This window comes from Pseudonaja textilis, chromosome 1, assembly GCF_049901715.1.
Source record: "Pseudonaja textilis isolate UNSWEBS1 chromosome 1, rPseTex1.2, whole genome shotgun sequence".
NCBI lineage: Eukaryota > Metazoa > Chordata > Lepidosauria > Squamata > Elapidae > Pseudonaja > Pseudonaja textilis.
The window spans coordinates 93,826,807-93,847,111 of NC_141990.1; the positions used below are offsets into that span (position 1 = coordinate 93,826,807).

A 20,305-nucleotide genomic window follows, 5' to 3' on the forward strand; every position below is an offset into this window, starting at 1 on the left:
CCATCTCATGATGATGGATGCAGCTACCCCATGTGGAACCAAGCAACCCTTCTATCTATCAGTAGTGCTCCAAGGGTTTCAGGAAAACAGTGCTTCTTTTTAGAATTCTCGTTCTGTATTTCATTGTGTTCCAGATCCCCACTAAACAGTCTTCAAGTAATTCGATCGTGTTCTGTTGGGAGAATCCACTTTTGTTAGGATCTTTCTGGAAAATCTTAAAAAAAAAATTTCAACCTTCTTCAGGGAAAAAAAAGAGTGCTGGGAAGTAACAGAAATATGTTTTTGTTTTACACCACCTTTACTGATTCAAAAGTTTCTCCTCTCCTGCCAGATTCATCCCTAATTGCTTTTAAAAAAAGAGTTGAAAATATTGCTTCATTCTACATGGCTACATATTGGATTTCTCATGAGGATTTTATTATTTCCTAGGCTTTTAAAGCTTTTATGGTGTTTTTAGATTGGGTAGCTACCACTTGGGATATCCGTGGTAATGTATACAAATAAATGTGTATTTTAAGAATGTTGAGATTCTATATAGTGTTCAGAATATTTTCTTACTGTATTTGCAGCTGTTGGAGGAACCCACAAGCCAAAAGGTCAGGAATGTTATTTCCTTTTTAAAATGTATATACTTATATAGAGAATGCTGTGCAGTCTGATCCCTAGCCAATTTTCAGAGAAGGATTGTAGAGACCTTAATTCAGTTCAATAATTCTGAGAGCTGGGTTTAGTAGTGTCTCGTGAGATCATACACTTCTCTTTTGTACCGTAACACTTAGTCATTACTGCTTTTTTGTTAAAAGTGTTTTCACTCTTGAACTATCACTTGTATTAAAACTAACATTTTGTAGTTGAATTCCTTCTCTAAATAATTTAGGATCGTATTATAGTTCCAGATTTCTCAGATCTATTCCACATTAACTCAAAGTATGAGAAGCTTTCTTTTTTATTTATTAAGCATTATTTATTTATATACTTGTTAAAAATAAATTCATGTAGGTGCCCAACTCACACATAGGTGACTCCTATTTTAAAATGAGTTTTATTTTTATGTAAATAATAACTTAACATAATTTGTGGTTCCTTTTTTTTTTTTTGAAAAAAAAGTCTATGACTTAGATCTATCAAGACTTTGGAATTAAAAGCATACCAGTACTTAATTATTTATTTATTTACATTCTAGCTTTATTATTTTTATAAATAAATCAAGGGAATGAACATATATAATATGCCTTCTCCTCAACAACTCTGTGAGGGGATTTGAGCTGTGAGAGGGTGATTGGTCACTCCAGCTGGCTTTCATGATTAAGGTGGGATGAGAAGTCACAGTCTCCTGGTTTCTAGTCTAGTGCCTTAAACAACATGATTTGTCTTCTGTTCAGTCTGTGCTTCATTATCTTACACAGTAGTATCTTGGTATCCATCAATAATTCATTCCAGAAGACATGATAAATACTAAAATTGATGAATACTGAGAAACCCAGGTGACTTACCACGTGACCCGCTATTTTGGCCGGACAAAACAGTGAGTCACAAGGCAAGCAGTCTTGCACATCAACACCAAAGACAATACTGCTACCCTTCAAAAAGACCTTGACTATGTATCAGAATGGTCAAACAAATGGCAACTTCAAATCTCAACAAATAAATGCTCTGTCCTACATATTAGCAAAAAAAAAATCAGAAAATAAAATACAGGCTGAATAGTCAAGACCTTGTTGATGATCCAAACTCTGTCAAGAACCTTGGAGTACTCATCTCAAATGATCTAAGTGCTAGAGCCCACTGTAACTACATAGCCAAAAAGGCATTAAGAATTGTTAACCTAATCTTACGTAGCTTTTTCTCTGGTAATATTATACTACTAACAAGAGCATACAAAACATTTGCTAGACCAATACTCGAATACAGCTCATCAGTCTGGAACCCACATTATGTATCTGATATTAACACAGTTGAGAAAATCCAGAAATATTTCACAAGAAGAGTTCTCCTCTACTCGTTGCAGAATACCTTATGCCACTAAACTTGAAATTCTAGACCTAGAAAACTAGAACTATGCCGCCTTCGGTCCGATCTAAGTATAGTATATAAAATCATACATTGTAATCTCCTACCTGTCAATGAATACTTCAGCTTGATTGCAAGAAATACGACTTCAGCAACAGAGTGGTCAATGTCTGGAATACTCTGCCTGACTCTCTGGTTTCTTCCCCAAACCCCCCAAAATTTAACCTTAGACTGTCTACTATTGACCTCACCCCTTTCCTAAGAGGTCTGTAGGGGACATGCATAAGTACACCAATGTGCCTACCATCCCTGTCCTTTTATTTTTCTTATATGTATCCATGTATTCATAACTATGTTTTTACTTATACCTATTATCTTTTAAGCAATTGACAAACCAACCAAACAAACAAACAAACAAACTACTGAGAGAAAGACAAGTCCCGGGACAAGATTTCTGCTTCAAAATGTGTTGAATACAAAATTTGATAAGTTTTGAAGTAGTCAAGTACTGAGGTAGACTGTATCCTAAATCTACAGAAGCTTTCTTCAGGAGCTGAATATTCTTCTCCTTTACCATGCTGCAAGGGGAATTATTGCTTATCTTTGATTATTTGATTATATTTAACATGTAACTTCAGCTTACAATATCATTAAATCAGACACAGTGCTTAACAATCAATAGGTGAAACAGTGAGTAGTTTAGGATTCAGGTAACAAGCCAAATGTATAGCTTCTAGGTTACATCTCACAGCCATTTCAAGGAAGATAACCTCTCAATCTATACACCTTACGCCTATTGATGCACAATGCTCTTCTCTCACTAACTCCCACTAACTAACTAGGGAAGACATCCAGGTAAATGCATTCAGATTGATCCACATACTGTAGGATTTTATATTATTTTAATTATAGGGCTACTTGCAACACAGATTCTAAGCTCTGGCAGCTGGGGCCCCCGCAGTCTTGTGATTACATTTTGAGTACTCTGCAACCAGCCCATATTTATGGCTATTTGCAGCATTTGGCAGTGACATGGCTATGATTTACAATTCTTTTTTTTTTTTTGCTGGAAACTGCCCTTTATTTCAGTTTCCAGCAAAAAAACCAAACAAACAACCAGTCATTGCAGACAATGGATTTGCTTAAGGACTGCCACAAAAAACAAAAAGATTATAAAATTGATCATGGCCACCTGATGACCTACTTAAAAATCAGCATGATTTATGACCATAATTCTGGGCTCAATTCTGGTCATGAATTGAGGACTACCTGTTTCATGTTGTTTATCTCTGTGCAATTCTACCAGATTTGTAATCTAGATACAGATTTCTTGGAAGACACAAATGTAATGTTATCACATAATTTTAAATTATCTGTTATGATCTAATCAATATGCAAAAATGTTACTTCAAATAAGCAATAGAGATTTAATGTTTTTTTCCAAAAGGCATTTGTTTGCACGAGCCATCTTCTCTTTGAGACTAGCTGTGTTACAGTGTCCCTTATCTTCGTTTTGCAGCTTTACAAGAAAAGAAAGAAGAAAGCCCTAGCAAGGCAGCGGAACAAGGTAAAAAAAAAGAAAGAAACTCGGCGAAGCTGATAATATCTAAAGCAAGTGTCAGAGCTGTTTTTAAAAATGCACATTTCATATTTCAAAAAACTGAGAACCTTGAATTTGTTTCTTTTAACGATCTTGGTGAATAGTCTTTTTAATCTGTCTGGGAAGCATCATTCTGACAGAAATCAGTTTGTATGTATCCAAGTGCAAAGACAAAATGTAACCGTTTATCTAGACATGTCATCTTTTGTGGCCTAAATTCTTTTGACCAACTTGATTTGTGGTATAAAGGCTTTAAGGGGAGATGAACACTTTATGGCATAGGCATTATTCTTTTATGTTTTAACAATATCTGACCCTCTACATGGATCTTTAAAGAAGTTGCATTGTATACTGGTAGTCCTTGACTTCGAACCATTCATTTAATGGCCATTCGAAGTTACAGTTTGTCCAGATGCCTTCCAACAACTCAAGTTAATGGGGGAGGCCAGATTTGCTTAATAAACACATGGTTTGCTTAACAACCATGGCAAAGAAGGTCAAATATTGGACTCACTTAATAATCACTTTGCTTACCCATGGAAATTCTGATTCCAGCTGTGCTCATAAGTCAAGGACTACCTGTACCATGGGGCAAAGGTAGGTATAGAAAGTGGACTTCAGCATGTTTCCATTTAAATGACCAAATCTGCATACAGTTTTAATGTGGAAAAAGTTATAGAATTAATATAAAGGAAAACACTACATAAAGTGAAGATGTATATAAAATGAGGATTTAAATAGCTTAAATAATTTTCAACATCAGGCATTGTTTCTCTGGATGCTGGAACATGCTTCTTTTTCCTTCTGGATATAGTTAATTTTGCACCCTATAGTTTTGTCCCCATTAATACTTAATTACCAATTAAAATTCATTCCTTTAAAAAGTCCTAGGTAAAATTCAGTTGCTGGGCTTTTCTATGGAAAATCTGTGCTCCTTAGGTTTTGATAATGCTACAAATATCCTTAAGCAATGAATGTTGGGATATAAATCTCCAAACAAATTTAAGTAAGATGTCACACCCTAATATTTATCATTTGCTTCCAGAAAGATTTATTCCAGACTCCTATTTAATTACTTATTCCAGTTTCAAAATTTCAATTGATTAGATCCCAGCAGTGCTTTTTGAACGTTTTAAGAGCGCTCCTATGTATCTTCAGATATGTTCATGTAGAGATGAAGCAATAAAAGCTCTAAACCATATGACACTATATTGTTCCCTGTATAAAGACTCTAGCTTATATCTTACCTTGAAGAAATTTCATGTGATTTCTCTTTAATTTTTGTTGGACAGGAGCTAAAAAATAATTCTTCTATTTTCCCAATTCTTCATTATTTTTTGATTCTGTTATACTTATTTTTTCTGTTATACTGATATATGGAAAGATGTAATGCTTCTATTATGAGATATTTTGTTTCTATCTGGCCTTGGGCCTATAATAAATTTGATTGGATTTTATAGAAATATATAAAGTTAATATTAAAGTTAACTCTGTATAAATATTTATTCCAAATAATGCAAACTAAAAAACACAGAGACATAAACATATGAGAGAGTTAAAAATAAGAATTTCAACATCTTTGATGTAGTTATTCATGACATGATTATAATTTGCACAATATTTCCCTTACCTTTAAAAAGGCATCATTTCAAATATTTAATGGAATGATAATGACAAGCTTAGAAGGCATCATTAAAGTTCTTTTGCTATCATCCAGAAGATATTAGATTTTAAATATAGAAGAATAATGTGATATTATAGTATCTCTTTCGAAAGTGGCTTTAGTGACTACACCAATAGCTTCACACATAAACATGTAGGCAAACATATCTGTGCCTATGTCCAAAATCAGCTGACTCTTTAGATGTTTAAGCTGAACACTTAGAAATGATTGATTTTTTAAACTTCTAAGTACTTAAGGCAGTGTTTCTCAAGCTTGACAACTTTTAGATGTTCAGACTTCAACTCCCAGCATGTTGACTGGGGAAATGCACACATCTCAAAGCTGCCAAGGTTGAGAAACATGGATTTAAGATGTGAATATTAGAGAAAAATGTTTACTAGAATATGTATGTTAGGGGAAAAGCAAAGAATATGCATACCAAAATTCATTCTGACCTAATTTAAAGTGTAAATAATTACACAAAGGTATTTAAATTAAGATGGGAAAATGCACATTTTTGACAATTTCATCTCTCCCTGGTCTTCTTCCCTCTATCTTTGGTCAACAAGCATTCTTGGGAAACATGAGTAGTATCCTCAAGCCTAAACTCATAGTTTCAAAAACATCTTGTAATTGGTTCTTCTTTAATCAAAAGCTCAGTGAAAGCTTTTAATCAAAAGCTCATTTTGAAGTTGGTTTTCTGAAGCATTAATAATAGAAACAAAATAATAGGAGAATAGGAGATTTTGGCTGCTTTCCATTTCAAGGGATGCGTCCTTGGATAATGTTAAGAAGCGATCAGGCACTTCATTCATCTTTTCAATGTAATGAAATAAGTCGAAAATTGCTGTTTTGTTATGAGTTCCACTGATTCGGAAGCCTTTTCAAAAGTTGGCTAAGAAAGAAATCTCCATGGATTTTTGCTATTTGTGAGTGAGATGCCACTCTGGACCTTTTTTTTTTTTTTTTTGCATGTGCAAATAGACTTTTAATCTGATGAATTTTACCCCTTGATTCCAATAAATGCATTTCTTCATACAGTTTCCTATTAATCATATAGTCTTAGCTACTATATGAGGAAATAAGGGATTTATTATTTTTCTCATTTCTTCTTCTGCAGATAAATCAGACTCTAAAGAATCAAGTAAAGTGTGTCACAGTATGTATATCTTTTGTGGATATGATAAATTACCTGACAGCTTTTCGATGAATAATATTTCTTTTTGTTTTCATTATTTTAAAGTATTACAAGATCATTTCAAGTCTTCATTAAGAGTAAAAGTAATTCATTTTTTTTAAAAAAATAATCCACTATGCTTCTTAAGTGGACATTAAAAAAAGTAGAAATGATAGGTGTGGGCACAATTAATCATATTTTAGATTGCACAATGTCAATATTATTGAATTTTACTGTTCTATTATTTTGAGCTCAGTTATAATTTCCACAGCCTAGCAGTGACTGCATAATTCTTTGTACAGCAGAAAATATTAGTCCTGGTCACAGATTTATTAATGTGTTGATATATTCATTATTTGTAAGTATTTATTTTATATTAGTGGTGCTGTACTTTTCATTTTCTGGATTAAAAAGAAATTTTTCCATTTCAGTTATAAAAATATGATCACATATACGCTTAAATTTTGGAAATGCATAAATAACAGTACAAAATATTATTATTACTTCCAACTATTCTATAGCATTCAGCATGTAGTAATATTAATTATAATACTGAATACAAAGCAAATATCATATCCAAAAAACAGAGAACATTGGAGCTTTTGGAAAATATAAGTCTTATAAAGGAGTTTTCCATGTAGCCTTATGAATTCACACATGGATGAGCTGCAAATAATGTTGCAACAATTTTCTGTATTGTAAACACCTGTGTTGTATTATCCTTCTCCTTTCCATCTTGCAATATTCATCACAAGCAATTAACTCTTAGACTATTATCATGTAAAACCAGAATTTAAAATATTTGTATACTTCTTTCAAGGGATATACCTTCTCAAAATGGTTCCACAACTTAATATAATTGTATATTTGCAAAATAAAACAGCGAAATTATAATATAATATATGCTTACACAAATTTTCAACCATTTGTAATTTGTACGTGCATGAAAATTAACACAACCCTGGTATGCATTTTGTAGAACACATGAAAGAAAAAGAAACAAATTATGATGCACCTTTAAAAAGGGAAGACTATAAATAAGCAGCTGAAAGCAAACTTGAAATTAAAATATAAGTATGATAAAACTGCCAAGTTCTTCCTGATTTTGATTACTCTGTTTCTCCAACAATATGGCCTCCCCCAATAGGAAGTCCCAGCATGTTTTATAGGCATGAAATGAAATTAAGCCCCTCCCCCCAAATTAAGGCCTATATTAAAACATGTGAAATGGGGGGAATGGTGGGGGGGCTTGCCATTAGGAAGTACTTTTGTTGCACACCCAGATATGGTGCTGCCTGCGTTGACCCTGATATGAAGTGCCCCCCAACACCGAGGTCAACATCCAAGCCGTCGCCACCCACCCGAAGATGCAAGGGGGGGAATTAAGTCATCCCCGAAAAGACGGCCTAGCCATTTTTTCGGGGCTCAAAAAAAAATAAGACCCAGCCTTATTATATGAGAAACACGGTATATACAAACAATTAAACTGGAATAAATATGTGTCTAGTCTTGAAATATTTAACTGCAAGGTTAATATTGAATATTACATGAATGCAGACAGCAGGAAAATAAGCATATGTGAAATGAGACTGAAATGCCTTCAGGGGTTCATAACGACAAAGGATAAAATCATTTATACATATCCATTAAATACCCAATCTTCTCCTTTTCTTTCTCATTTAAATATTAAGTCGATAGGGAACAATTGTGTGGCATCTGGCTGGGTATTGTCAAAGGCTTTATTTTGCAATGTATGCATCTTGCTTTCCTATGCATTGTAAATGTGTCAGATCCATTAAGTACGATAAAGCTTACTTGGCAATCAGTTTTGTCAGAATTCCAGCCTTAACCGGAAGTCAGCATCTAAGAATGCAACGGGGCTCCTTGTGTGGGTAAACATGAATAGGATTTGGCTGATGGGACTCTTCATACTATTGCCAGGATGATAAGGGAAAGTGTTATTTTAGGCCCTAATATCGTGTGTGGCATTGAGAAGATGATTGTTGGCATAAAAAGGAAACTACAAACATAATAAATTACATTACAAAATGAGTACAAGTACAAATGGACTTACAAGAGTTCATTTAGTTCAAAGTTCAAACAGTTCAAAGTGACAACAGCAGTGAAAAAAAGTGACTTATGACTGTTTTTCACACTTAGGACCATAGCATCACCCCCATGGTCATGTGATCAAAAGTCAAGATGCTTGGCAGCTGACTCATACTTATGACAGTTACTGTTGTCTTAGGGTCAGCTGATCCCCTTTTATGACCATCTAACAAGACAATGGGAAAGCCACATTCACTTACCAACTGTGTTACTAACTTAGCAACGGCAACGATTCACTTAACAAAGGTGGCAAGAAAAGTAATAAAATGGGGAAAAAACTCACTTAACAAATGTCTTGCTTAGCTACACAAAGTTTGGGCTCAATTGTGGGCATAAGTCAAGGACTACCTGCAATCTATTGTTTCGCTGTAGTAAAATGCTGGCAAGAGATTTTGGGATTTGTATGCAGCATGCGCACAATGTGAAAGTGAAGTGAAACAGATTCACTGAAGAAAGCAAAGCAAAATAATTATTTCAACTGCAAACTATAACATAGATGGGACACATTTACAGGTGGGACAATGAAAGGAGATTCTGCAACATTCAATACAGGTAGTTCTTGAAGTATAACTGGTTGCTTAATGACTGTTCAAAGTTATGCTAGACCAGGGGTCTCCAAACTTGGCAACTTTAAGACTTGTGGACTTCAACTCCCAGAGAGAGTTGAAGTCCACAAGTCTTAAAGCTGCCAAGGTTGGAGACCCCTGTGCTAGACCCCTCCAGAGCTATTTATAATGTGATTTGAAGTTACAGTGGCTCTGCATGCACATGTCACAGTCACGTGATTTCATTTTGGGCATTGGTAATCCTCTCCCCTCTACAGCCATTTGCAGTGTCCTATGGTCATCTAATCATGATTTGTAATGTTTTTTCCCCCTGGTTTCTGGCACTTATTTTCAGTTTCTGGCACTTATTTTCAGTTTCTGCCAAAAAGTGCCCATTGGGGAAAATGGATTTTTTTCAATGACTATGGTGTTCACCAGAGGTGGTATTAAGCAGGTTCGGACCAGTTCTGGAGAACCGGTAGTGGAAATTTTGAGTAGTTCGGAGAACCAGCAAGTATCACCTCTGACTGGAGATTTTACAGTATCCCACTCCTACCATGCCCACCAAGCCATGCCCACAGAACCAGTAATAAAAAATTTGAATCCCACCACTGGTGTTCACGTATCGAATGCTGCAAAAAATATGGTCACGTAATTCCTTAACTTACAGTCTCAGTGAATTACAACCATAATTCTAGGCTCAATTACAGTCATAAGTCAAGGACTACCTATAGAGGAATATAAATAGAATTTCACATCCCCTTGGCATTTGGAAGCCCCTTATCCTTCACAAAGGTGATCATGGTCCCAGCTGATGATAACAGTGTTCCTGAACAGGCGTATAATAAAGCTCCTCTCAAGGTAGCTTATATCTAGCTACCTTATACCTCTTGCAGTTCATACTTCTAATAAACCACAATAGCTGTTTATCTTTTCTTGCCTAAAAGTTATCAATGTCAGTTCACTCATCACATTCTTGCTACTCAATGGCTGGCCTTGGCAAAGTAGTTTTGAGATTTAAAAAAATTAACTCTTGAGCTTACCTGCATGAGGATTATGAGGAGCAAACTGGTAGAGAAAGTGAAAGTGAACTTACTTTTCGAAATCTAAATTTTTACTTTGCTATGCCATGCACAGGAATGACAAAAGGGAAGCTATTTTACACAAGAAAGAAAGAGAGGACAAATCCTCCTTGGTATTACAACAATTTTTGGCAACAGCAATCATGTATATTGTTGTTTTGTGGTTTGAGATTGTTCCTTATATTTTAATCTGATTTGTATGTTGTTATTACCCACCCAGAATTCTTTTAGAGTAGGAATAGATTATAATTGCTGTTAAATAAATGAAATCTTAAATAAAGCAACTGGAAGCTAGTATGAAACATGCAGCTTCTAATTAAGTAAAAGAATTTATGATCTGACAAAGTATAACCATCCTTGTATATTCATATATCAAGACATTGTCAGGCAAGTAGGAAATTATTTGAGTATCTAGTACCCACAGAGACTTGTCTTAGCAAATAGGTTCCACAACTCATTGCTTGGTGTTATACTTTTCCGTGACTTTTAAAAGTCTTGCATTTAAAATGCCACATCCAGTCAGGAAAATTATAATTGAATGCAATTAGGATTGCTGCAAGCTACAATCTTCTTTCATTCCAGTTGAGTGAGATACAAGAAGATCTGAAATGACCGGGAGACTTTCAAGACATCATTCCCCATTTATTTCTGTCCATCTATTTCTGCCCCCTGTACTTCTGTCAAAGCATTACTAATTCTGGAATCTGAAAGGTCAAAAGGCAACACCATCCATTATTGACATTCAGCCTGATTGGTCACCTGTTGTTTGTATAGTAGCAAAAATCTTTAGATAATCAAGCTATAAGGTTGGGATTAATTTGATGCTTACATGCAGAAGCATCTAATGTTCTTTATGAACGGAATACATTTCAGTCAAAGGAAATGTGCTGTGATCATGAAAAGAGTCGAATAAGTGCAGTTCTTTTCCAATCCCTGCTTGAAAAAAGTTCGATTCCACTCATGATTTTAACTACCGTGTTTCTCCAACAATACGGCCTGCACCAATAGGAAGGTCCAGCATGATTTCTAGGCACGAGGTGAAATTAAGCCCCACCCCACAAAATTTAGGCCTATTTAAACCATGCGTTTCCCCGCCATTTCTCGCATTGTTCGTTAGAACTACATGAGGTGAAGAGAAATGGGGGGAAGGGCGGGGGGGGGAGAAAACTTGCCTTTAGGAGTGCCCTGCAGGTCGCCTAGGCTAGAATACCCCGACCTACCAATAGAACATCAGCTGATAGAAGCTCCCTGAAGGCAGAGTCCCCAAACGCTTCAGGGCATGGCATGGCTGCCCATGTCCCCTCACCTTTAGGCAGTCTCTTTCAGGCGATGGAAGCTCCCCAAATGCAATCACCAGCCACTTCAATCGGCCGGTAGAAGTGGCCTCGGGGAAAGCACACACACACACTCCCCTCACCGCGAGGCTGCTTCTATCAGCTGACAAAAGCTCCCTTGAAGGCAGAGTCCCCAGCCACTTCAGGGCGTGGCATGGCTGCCCGTGTCCCCTCACCTTTAGGCAGTCTCTTTCATGCGATGGAAGCTCCCCAAGTGGAGTCACTAGCCACTTTTATTGGCCGGTAGAAGCAGCCTTGGGGCAAGTGCACACACACACTCCCCTTGCCGCGAGGCCGCTTTTACTGGCCGATCAAAGTGGCTGGTGATTGCACTTGGGGAGCTTCCATCGCCTGAAAGAGACTGCCTAAAGGTGAGGGGCCACGGGCAGCCACGCCACGCCCTGATGTGGCTGGGGACTCTGCCTTTGGGGAGCTTTGTTGGTTGATAGAAGTGGTCTCGCGGTGAGGGGAGTGTGTGTGTGCGCTCGCCCGAGGCTGCTTCTACCAGCCGATCGAAGTGACTGGTGACAGCACTTGGGGAGCTTCCATCACCTGAAAGAGTCTGCCTAAAGGCGAGGGGACACGGGCAGCCATGCCATGCCCTAACGCGGCTGGGGACTCTGCCTTCGGGGAGCTTTCGTCAGCCAATAGAAGCAGCCTCGCGGTGAGGTACGTGCGTATGGGCCACTCTAGGTGGGGGAGGAAATTAAGTCACCCCTGAAAAGATGGCCTAGCTGTTTTTTCGGGGGTCAAAAAAAAAAAAAAAGGCCTGGACTTATTTTGTAAGAAACATGGTATTGATACTTACTACTGCTAGCATGAAAAGAATTTGCAGTATATCCAACTCAAAATTCAGCTACAAAACTACATGTTATTTTGATGCAGCTTCAGTTTGGGATTATTAATTGCTAGATGTGAGTAATGTTTGCTCACTGTGCTTTTACACAGAGCCTGAGAAAGAAAAATCAATGAAGACCATGGAAACCCAGAAGAAAAAGGGTAAAGACATATATTTTTAAAGTTTTAAGACTTTTAAAGTTTATTTTCAGACTGCAAAAATGGTGAAGAAATTCTCTTTGAGCCCATAGAATTAACAAAGAAAGTGGTAAAAATTGTGGAAGGAAATAATAATGATTGGTTTTATTTTTGATCTAGCTGTATATAGTCTTATTACATCAAATGAAGGTTTAAAAGCACCCAGAAATGTGGGTTTTTTTAAAAAAGAAAAAATGCAAAACAAAACAAATGAATTAATGAATATTTCCATAGATATCTCAAAAGAAAAAGTGAAGCCTCCTATTGCTGTCAAAGGAAAAGGTAAATATTATTTCTAAGATCTTTTTTTTTTAAACTAGGGCCATTTTAGGATTTCAGAATGTTTTTGTTGATGCTAAATTGATTTAAGATAGTTATATGAGGAACATTACATATAATGGAGCTCAGTGTTGCCAGTGAACGAAAGAAGGTCCTTAATTTACCATTATTCTCTTTTTTGGTGTTAACTTTAGCTCACTTTCATCTAATGCTCTTCCACATACTGGGTTTGTAGCACTCTGAGCAGTTTCTGAACACCTCCAAAGTGGTGGGATTCTAATTTTTTTACTACCAGTTCTGTGGGCATGGCTTGGTGGCAGGGGAAGGATACTGTAAAATCTCCAGTCAGAGGTGGTATTTGCTGGTCCTCCCAAGTACTCAAAATTTCTGCTACCGGTTCTCCAGAACTGGTCAGAATCTGCTGAATACCACCCATGCTCCAAACCCATCTTCTTATGATTTCTATTGGTAGCTTGGTTGATTTACTTTCAACCTTGCTTCAGTAGTAGTAGGTCTGAAGCAGGTTTTCAGCTGGAAAAATAGGTTATTTGGGGTGGCTTTGGTGAGAACGTTTGCATTACTCTCTTAATTGCTCTCTGATCAATATCTAATTAGCAGTTCCATATTTTACATGTTTGATAAATTGATTAATCTATTTATATGGCCACGCACCTTGCAAATTGTGATTCTGCTTGGCTAACTTAGAATTAAAACAAAAAAGAAACCAAGTAAAACAAAAAGTAACAAAAGTAAAACCAAGAAACAAAAAGAAACCAAGTAAAAATAAAAAGGCAGTAACATTGAAGGGTACTCAAGCCTAACCACAATCCATTACAAAACAAAACTCGTGTAATATCCTGGCTCAATGCCAGGAGAACTGAGCTGATGAAGGAAATTTTCCCTTCATTGGCTCAAGTGAAGTCAGAGAAGGTGAAATTTCCTTCCTTCCTTCCTTCCTTCCTTCCTTCCTTCCTTCCTTCCTTCCTTCCTTCCTTCCTTCCTTCCTTCCTTCTTTCTTTCTTTCTTTCTTTCTTTCTTTCTTTCTTTCTTTCTTTTCTTTTTTAATTAAGTGCCTCCCATTTCCCCTAGAACTACTGTAACATTTTCTTCTATCTTCCTCCTCCTTTCTTATTCTTAGTGTTGTAAGGTCAATAACACTGAAGACAATTGTGGGATGGCACAATATATAACAAGATAGAAATCATGATGGAGTATCTACCCATATGCACCATTGATTTTCAGTCCCAGTCACCTACCACATCTATATACATATATATATATACATATATATATTTGTTTTCTTAAGTTTTCGCAGGTACTTACATGTATGGCATTCGGCTTTGCTCGGGTATTTTCCCACGTCATAGTAGCTGTGCTTTTAAAGTAGTAGTGACATTTCAGCAGAATCTCATCTGCCATCATCAGGCTTCTGTATATATATATATATATTAGACAATCCTTGCCCCAATGGATTATCGTTTCAGAGGTTTTTTTAAAAATCTGAACAGAGGAACAGAATGACCACCGGTAAGCCAAAAAGCAGTGGGAGCAGGAGCAACTTTCAATTTCCTGTCAGAGTTTCCTTGTGGGAAGCTGCCAGGGAGCATTAGAACTCTTCCTTCCTTTCCTGGCAGCTGAAGCAGACATAACTTTTCCAAATTTTATTCCTTGGGGAATCATGAGTCCTGGATTTTGGACACATTTTGTATGTTTGCTCATTTCAGGTACCTTTGTTCAAAAACTATTGCCCTATGATGTACTATTTTGCCAGTTAACGGCTATATAAACAAGTGTTTTAGTAGTACATAGATACTGGATTTCATTTTCACAATTCAAAAGCATAGCAGTAAAATCATGGAATCTTTTTAAATAGGCTGAATTATACTTCTAACAGTTGCAATGAACTGTGATTTTATGATAAAGAGAGCATCCAGCTTTTTTAATGCTAAATATCTGCAAAGCTATGAACTTTGATAATAATAATCTTCCAGTAAGTCTATAATGAAAAACATTCATAATATTATATTGCTTTATTCATCTTAACTTTCTGGTTTGTTTAATTCCTGATTCAGCACACATGCTAACCCTTGTTACTAGTGCAAAAATATTGTGATTATATCTTTTAAAATGGGGAGTGACGCATTTGTACTTAACGCAATGAAAGATATGCTTAAATTTGCACTTTGCAAGCTAAGAAAATTATATTTTTCAGAGGCAGCAAAATCAAATGATGCAAAGCTTCCCATTGCTGAGAAAAAGAAAGGTAAGTATATTATTATATTAATCAAAATATCAAATTCTTGTATTTGCTTTCCTTCTCTTCATATTAAAGGAGACATTCCCCCCTCAGAAAAAAATTAAATGACTGGTGAAGAAATGCAAACAAGATTTTGTTCATAGTTTATGGTTATAATACCACCTAAACTTACATAATCCAATCTCAGAGGCTGGCTAAAAACCATGTCAAAGTAAACTCATGTTTTGTACCCTCTGAAGCTCTACTGAAAATTGGATCTGGGGAAAAAATAGCTAGCTTCTTCTATGCAGTGTTTGTATAAGTTTGGGGTCACCATGACCAATGAAAATTCGTCTAGTTATCTGAGAAAGGGCATTAGTGAAATTAATGAGTGAAATATGGATGAGTGAAATTAACTTGTATCTGTAGCTGAATACAAGGTTATTTGTATCTATTGTTCCAAATATCAGAGAAACAAGCTCTCATGCCTATGATTATATGTTCAATTTATGTAGTTTCTGTGATTTGGGGGAAGGGGAGAGATGGCTGAGCCACAGATGTTAAAAAAAAATCAGTTGTGTTATATGTGTGCAATTTTTTTGGCTATTGTTTAGTGATGCGTGTAAGGTTGGATTAAAAATTCAATTAAGCTGCCTATTATTTTATGTGCTGCACTTTAAATAATACAAATTGATAAAATACAAATTCTTTAGAGCAAACATGACCTTGATTCTTAGTGTGCATGTCAGGACAATGATGTTTTGTCCAAAAAAAAAAAAAGTATAACCACTATGTCTAAATGGGTTGTAAGAATCTGTACAGCTTGAGGCTTTGCTAGTCTTTCTTTTTTTCATAATAGTAAGTGGCATGACACATAACTCCTATGACAGAAAGTTTGAGAAAAGTCACAGAAAAAACCTCCAACAACCTCAGTCAAGTAAATCACATTTTCTTTGATATTTACTCCATTGAACAATAACAAAATTTCATTTTGACATTCCTATTGAGAATTAAGGTTTTACATGATTGAAGTGGTATGTCTTTTTTGCATTCAGGATCATCAATATGGTACATAGAACATCACATCATGCATCCCTTTAAAATGTTAAATTTTATCTGCAAGATGACCACTTAATTACCTGTGGAGATAACAGAATAAATAAAAAGAAGAAAAAGCATGTATTAGTTTAATAAAAATTATTAACAAGCAACATCAGTGGGGAAGCAGGAAGTCTGATTCCCATTACTTTTTTTTGTCCCACCTATGGCAATTCTGTTTATTGGTTTTAGGTAAGGAAATATATCTGAAATTATGGCCCAATGGATCATAGGTTGTCTAGTTTTTGTTTGTAGTTAGTACAATATGACAGGAGAGGAGGAAGGTGGTTTTTTCCCCCCTCCATCTCTTGCTTGGCCTGGATGTAATTCAAAGATCAAAGCCAAAGACACGGAAGCCTATTGTTGCATAAACTAGCAGTAATATTCTCTTGCCAATTCTTGATTTTGCCTCTGACACCCTACTTCTGCTTTTACTTTCTGCCTCAGAAGAATAAAATAAGAAAGCCCCCTCTTGCCAATCCTAGTTTTATTGCTTTCATCACCAGCAAGTAATATTTGTTAGATATTGGGAGGATTCTTTGTTAATGGAAAGTGGGATATAATGGAAAGTTGTTATATTTCATTTTTAATGGGTGCCAGTATGCCCACAGTAAAAAATGACAATAAAGGTTCTCTTCTCTTCTCTTCTCTTCTCTTCTCTTCTCTTCTCTTCTCTTCTCTTCTCTTCTCTTCTCTTCTCTTCTCTTCTCTTCTCTCCTCTCCTCTCCTCTCCTCTCCTCTCCTCTTCCCTTCCCTTCCCTTCCATTCCATTCCCTTCCCTTCCCTCATTTCATCTCATCTCATCTCATCATCTTGAAAGAGAACTAGCTCTAGAAAATGGGCATAAACATTTCAAGCATTTAAGTTCAAAATAAGTTACAGTCAGTACATAACCAAGTTTCCCAAATCCTCCAGTCATAAATCTGGAGATAGGCAAGAAGATAAGAGAGCCAAGTTTCCTGGGAAGAGAAGTTCACTCAGAACTGTTCTGATGAATAGATTTTTCTAGCTACTCAGTATTCCTTGAAAAGGGGGTCCTTGGTGCTTTCTGAGCTTGGTTGAACTCAGAGCCAAGCTCAGAATTTGATCCAAGCTCAGAGAGCACCAAAGACCCTCATTTCAACTCTGGGCTACATGTATTTTTCTTTATTTTTTTCTTTCACTGCCTCACCAGAAATATCTATAGCGTAGTGTTACTTACTTGACTGGTGTCCAGCTGAGCCCACTATGGATTATTTATTCATTATTCTTCTCTATCCCTTTCCAGATACCACTACTGAGTATTGGTCCATGGTAGAAATAAGTGGTGTTCTGAAATGTTTCAGTTCAGCTGTTGCCATTTCCCAATAACATGCTCAGGAGCAAAAGCTTGACTGATATCTCTTCAGAAACCCAATAAGCCATTTCTGGTTGGAGGTGAAAAGGCACACTATGGCAGCACTCCTTTTTGTTTGTTTGTTTCTCCCATCTCTGGCTTTCTCATAAGAGCCATGGGACCAATTTTCCTATGTCTTCTAGCAACTGTTTTTTTTTTTACCTCTATTGTTTGCAAAAAGTGAGGCAAATGTGCATTTTTAAAAAAATCATTTTTTTCAATCCAAATTAATAACAGAAATGTCCATGTGGTTGAGGCCGTTCACAAAATATTGTATTGCTGTTTCAGCCTTTTAAATGTTTTTTCTTGCACAGCTGTGAAGACTAATGGCAACTTTGCAATTGATAGTATGGTGGATAACACATATCATGCTTCTTAAATTTCCATATTTTAAATAGCACTGTTTGATATTCTCATTCATGCTGACTTGCACGCCGCAGCTGCCAAATACACCAGGCAACCTTTTCCAATTACGCTTCCGTATTTAACTTGACTTGGCCTGAAGCAAAACCAAATAATGGGACAAGAGTTGAAAGAGGCAATGAAATAAGGAACAAAGATCAAGAGAATCTGAAACATCAAACAAAACCCTCCACCCAAAGACTCTAGCAGTGTTGGCTAATCTTTTCCACATTGCATACCAAAAATGCTCGTGTGCTCGTTCATGTCCCTGCACCCATAATGCAATGAGCGTGTGACTCCCCCTGTCCCCTGCACATATGCATGCACACGCCACCCCCTTGCACTACACGCCTCTGTGCATGTGCCTGCATCTTCCCCCACGCATGTGCGGCAAATACCCGACAATCAGCTGGCTGGTGTGGGGTGCATGCACATGCGCAGTGGGGCTCTTCCAGGCAACCTCTTGTGTTCCGGCAGAAGTGGCTCTGTGTGCCACTTCCGGCATGCATGCCATAAGTTTGCCATCTCAGACTATAGTATGCCTGCAGTTCAGCTGTGAAGCAGACTGATAGTGCAATTGTATGCGTACCTGTTCTATGTTATGAGTCCATGGTCCATGTGAGCTGGATCTTTGACTGTGGATGTTATAGCTTGGTCATAGGTAGAGCCTAGTCTCCCCACACTAGAGAGCTAAGTCTGAAAGTACACATTTCTCATGGTCTCTTTTTACAGTCTGATAAGTTGGGGAGAATCCTCTCTGAGTTTATTTCTCTGACCATTATGCATCTGTCAGCTCTACCAATTCTTACTTGATCTTTCCCTAGGCAGCACTTTGTAGTTCCCCCAAGATCATTCCTACATACCATTACATAAGCAAAGCTAGTGAGTCTGCATATTATTTACTCAAGTGAAACTTAATATGATGTTACCAGATGGTGATGTAAAAAAAACAACAACAACTGAGGAGGAATGGGGAAGAAATAAGGGATGTGAGTTCATTCTTTTAATCCTTTTTCAGTGGGTTATTAGTTCAACTTTCAGTCTAAATAATCTAAATAATCTTCAAGCTATTAGAGATAATGTAAAAGTGTTTTTTATTCCCCTTCAGACTGTTCTACAGTATAGTATAGCAAAGATAAGGAATACATTCAAAATTCAGATGGGCTGACAATCTTGACTTTAAAAAGAAACTATTGTGTTTTTTCCCTTTTTTTTTAGAAACTGACATTAAAAAGGGGGAAAGCCCAGCTAAAACAGGTAACTAACTGATTCTAAATAACTTGGATTAGAAGTGTCTGCTACAGATTTTCTTAATTCTTTGGACACTGCTCTTGTGCACAACCTGAGAAACATAATTTCAATTGCCAAAGTCGCTAATTTTTAATTATTTTTCATTTGTATTAATAGCAACTATGAGCTATGTTCTCTTAATATTAATAGGAAATTTTAAAGTTCTCATTAATAGTTGATGAAAAGTACAATTGTTTAAAATCCCTCTTTGTTCTATAATTGTCTAAAACTATGTAGTAAATAATGATGTTTACTATATTCAATCTGTACCATAAAAGTTGTGATACCATAATGTCAAATCAGAAACATTTTGACAAAAATATTGTATATTTTTAAAACTTTCTACTACTTGTAAATTGTTTTTAATCCCTATACAATCAGTCAATGTTGTGCACAAACTGGTCATACAAATGTTACAATTTCTCTTATTTTATGAAAGCAGAATTGTTTTACATATACAAACTGCTGAAGATAGTAATTGGTAAAGGAATGTTTATTGGTCCCTTGGCTAATACAATTAATTGTTATAAAATCTTTCTTTGCTATACATATGTGTATAATAAATTAATAAATAGCTCTTCCAATCAAATGGCTTTGGGTCAGAGAGAAATTACAGTTTTACACTTTTGGAGAGCACATGGTTGGAGAAGACTGCTATAATAAATAAATATGTGGCTTACAGCTTAAATTGACTAATAGGTGGGTTTCAAAGAAAGCAATTGTTATGTCTTATATTTAATTTACCTCTTTTTTAGCCTCCAGCATGATAAAACAAACCAAGAATATTTCTCATCCTGACATTACAGGTATGATTTTGTCTCTTGCAGTTTCTTTTTAAACATTTACTTACTATTTTTCATTTTAATTCATCAAAAAGACAAAAGGAGGATTGTAACATGCAATGTCACAACCATAGCATAAAAAAGCATAAAACTTGTTGTTAAGTCAAAACAGAGCTCACATCTTTAGCTATATTATGGTAACAGGAATGGAGGGGCTTGGTTGGGAAGGGGAGGCACTCCAAGACTCAAAGATAAATGTCATGCCCCTGTTGGAGTCTGACTCCGAGG

The 20,305-nt window shown here is 36.3% G+C and overlaps 1 protein-coding gene across 28 annotated transcripts in view; it reads left to right on the forward strand.

Moving 5' to 3' along the window:
• The window catches only part of TRDN (triadin), a 239,662-nt gene that overhangs the window by 192,186 nt on the left and 27,171 nt on the right, over positions 1-20,305 (forward strand). For 27 of the 28 annotated variants that reach the window (XM_087941756.1, XM_087941764.1, XM_087941813.1 and 24 more), the window contains 8 exons: positions 570-596; positions 3,530-3,577; positions 6,394-6,432; positions 12,469-12,519; positions 12,790-12,837; positions 15,047-15,097; positions 19,164-19,202; positions 19,991-20,041. In XM_087941756.1, the coding sequence (XP_087797882.1) occupies positions 570-596; positions 3,530-3,577; positions 6,394-6,432; positions 12,469-12,519; positions 12,790-12,837; positions 15,047-15,097; positions 19,164-19,202; positions 19,991-20,041 (354 nt within the window). The remainder of the gene's footprint in view (positions 1-569; positions 597-3,529; positions 3,578-6,393; positions 6,433-12,468; positions 12,520-12,789; positions 12,838-15,046; positions 15,098-19,163; positions 19,203-19,990; positions 20,042-20,305) is intronic. The other variant, XM_087941823.1, reaches the window with a different exon arrangement.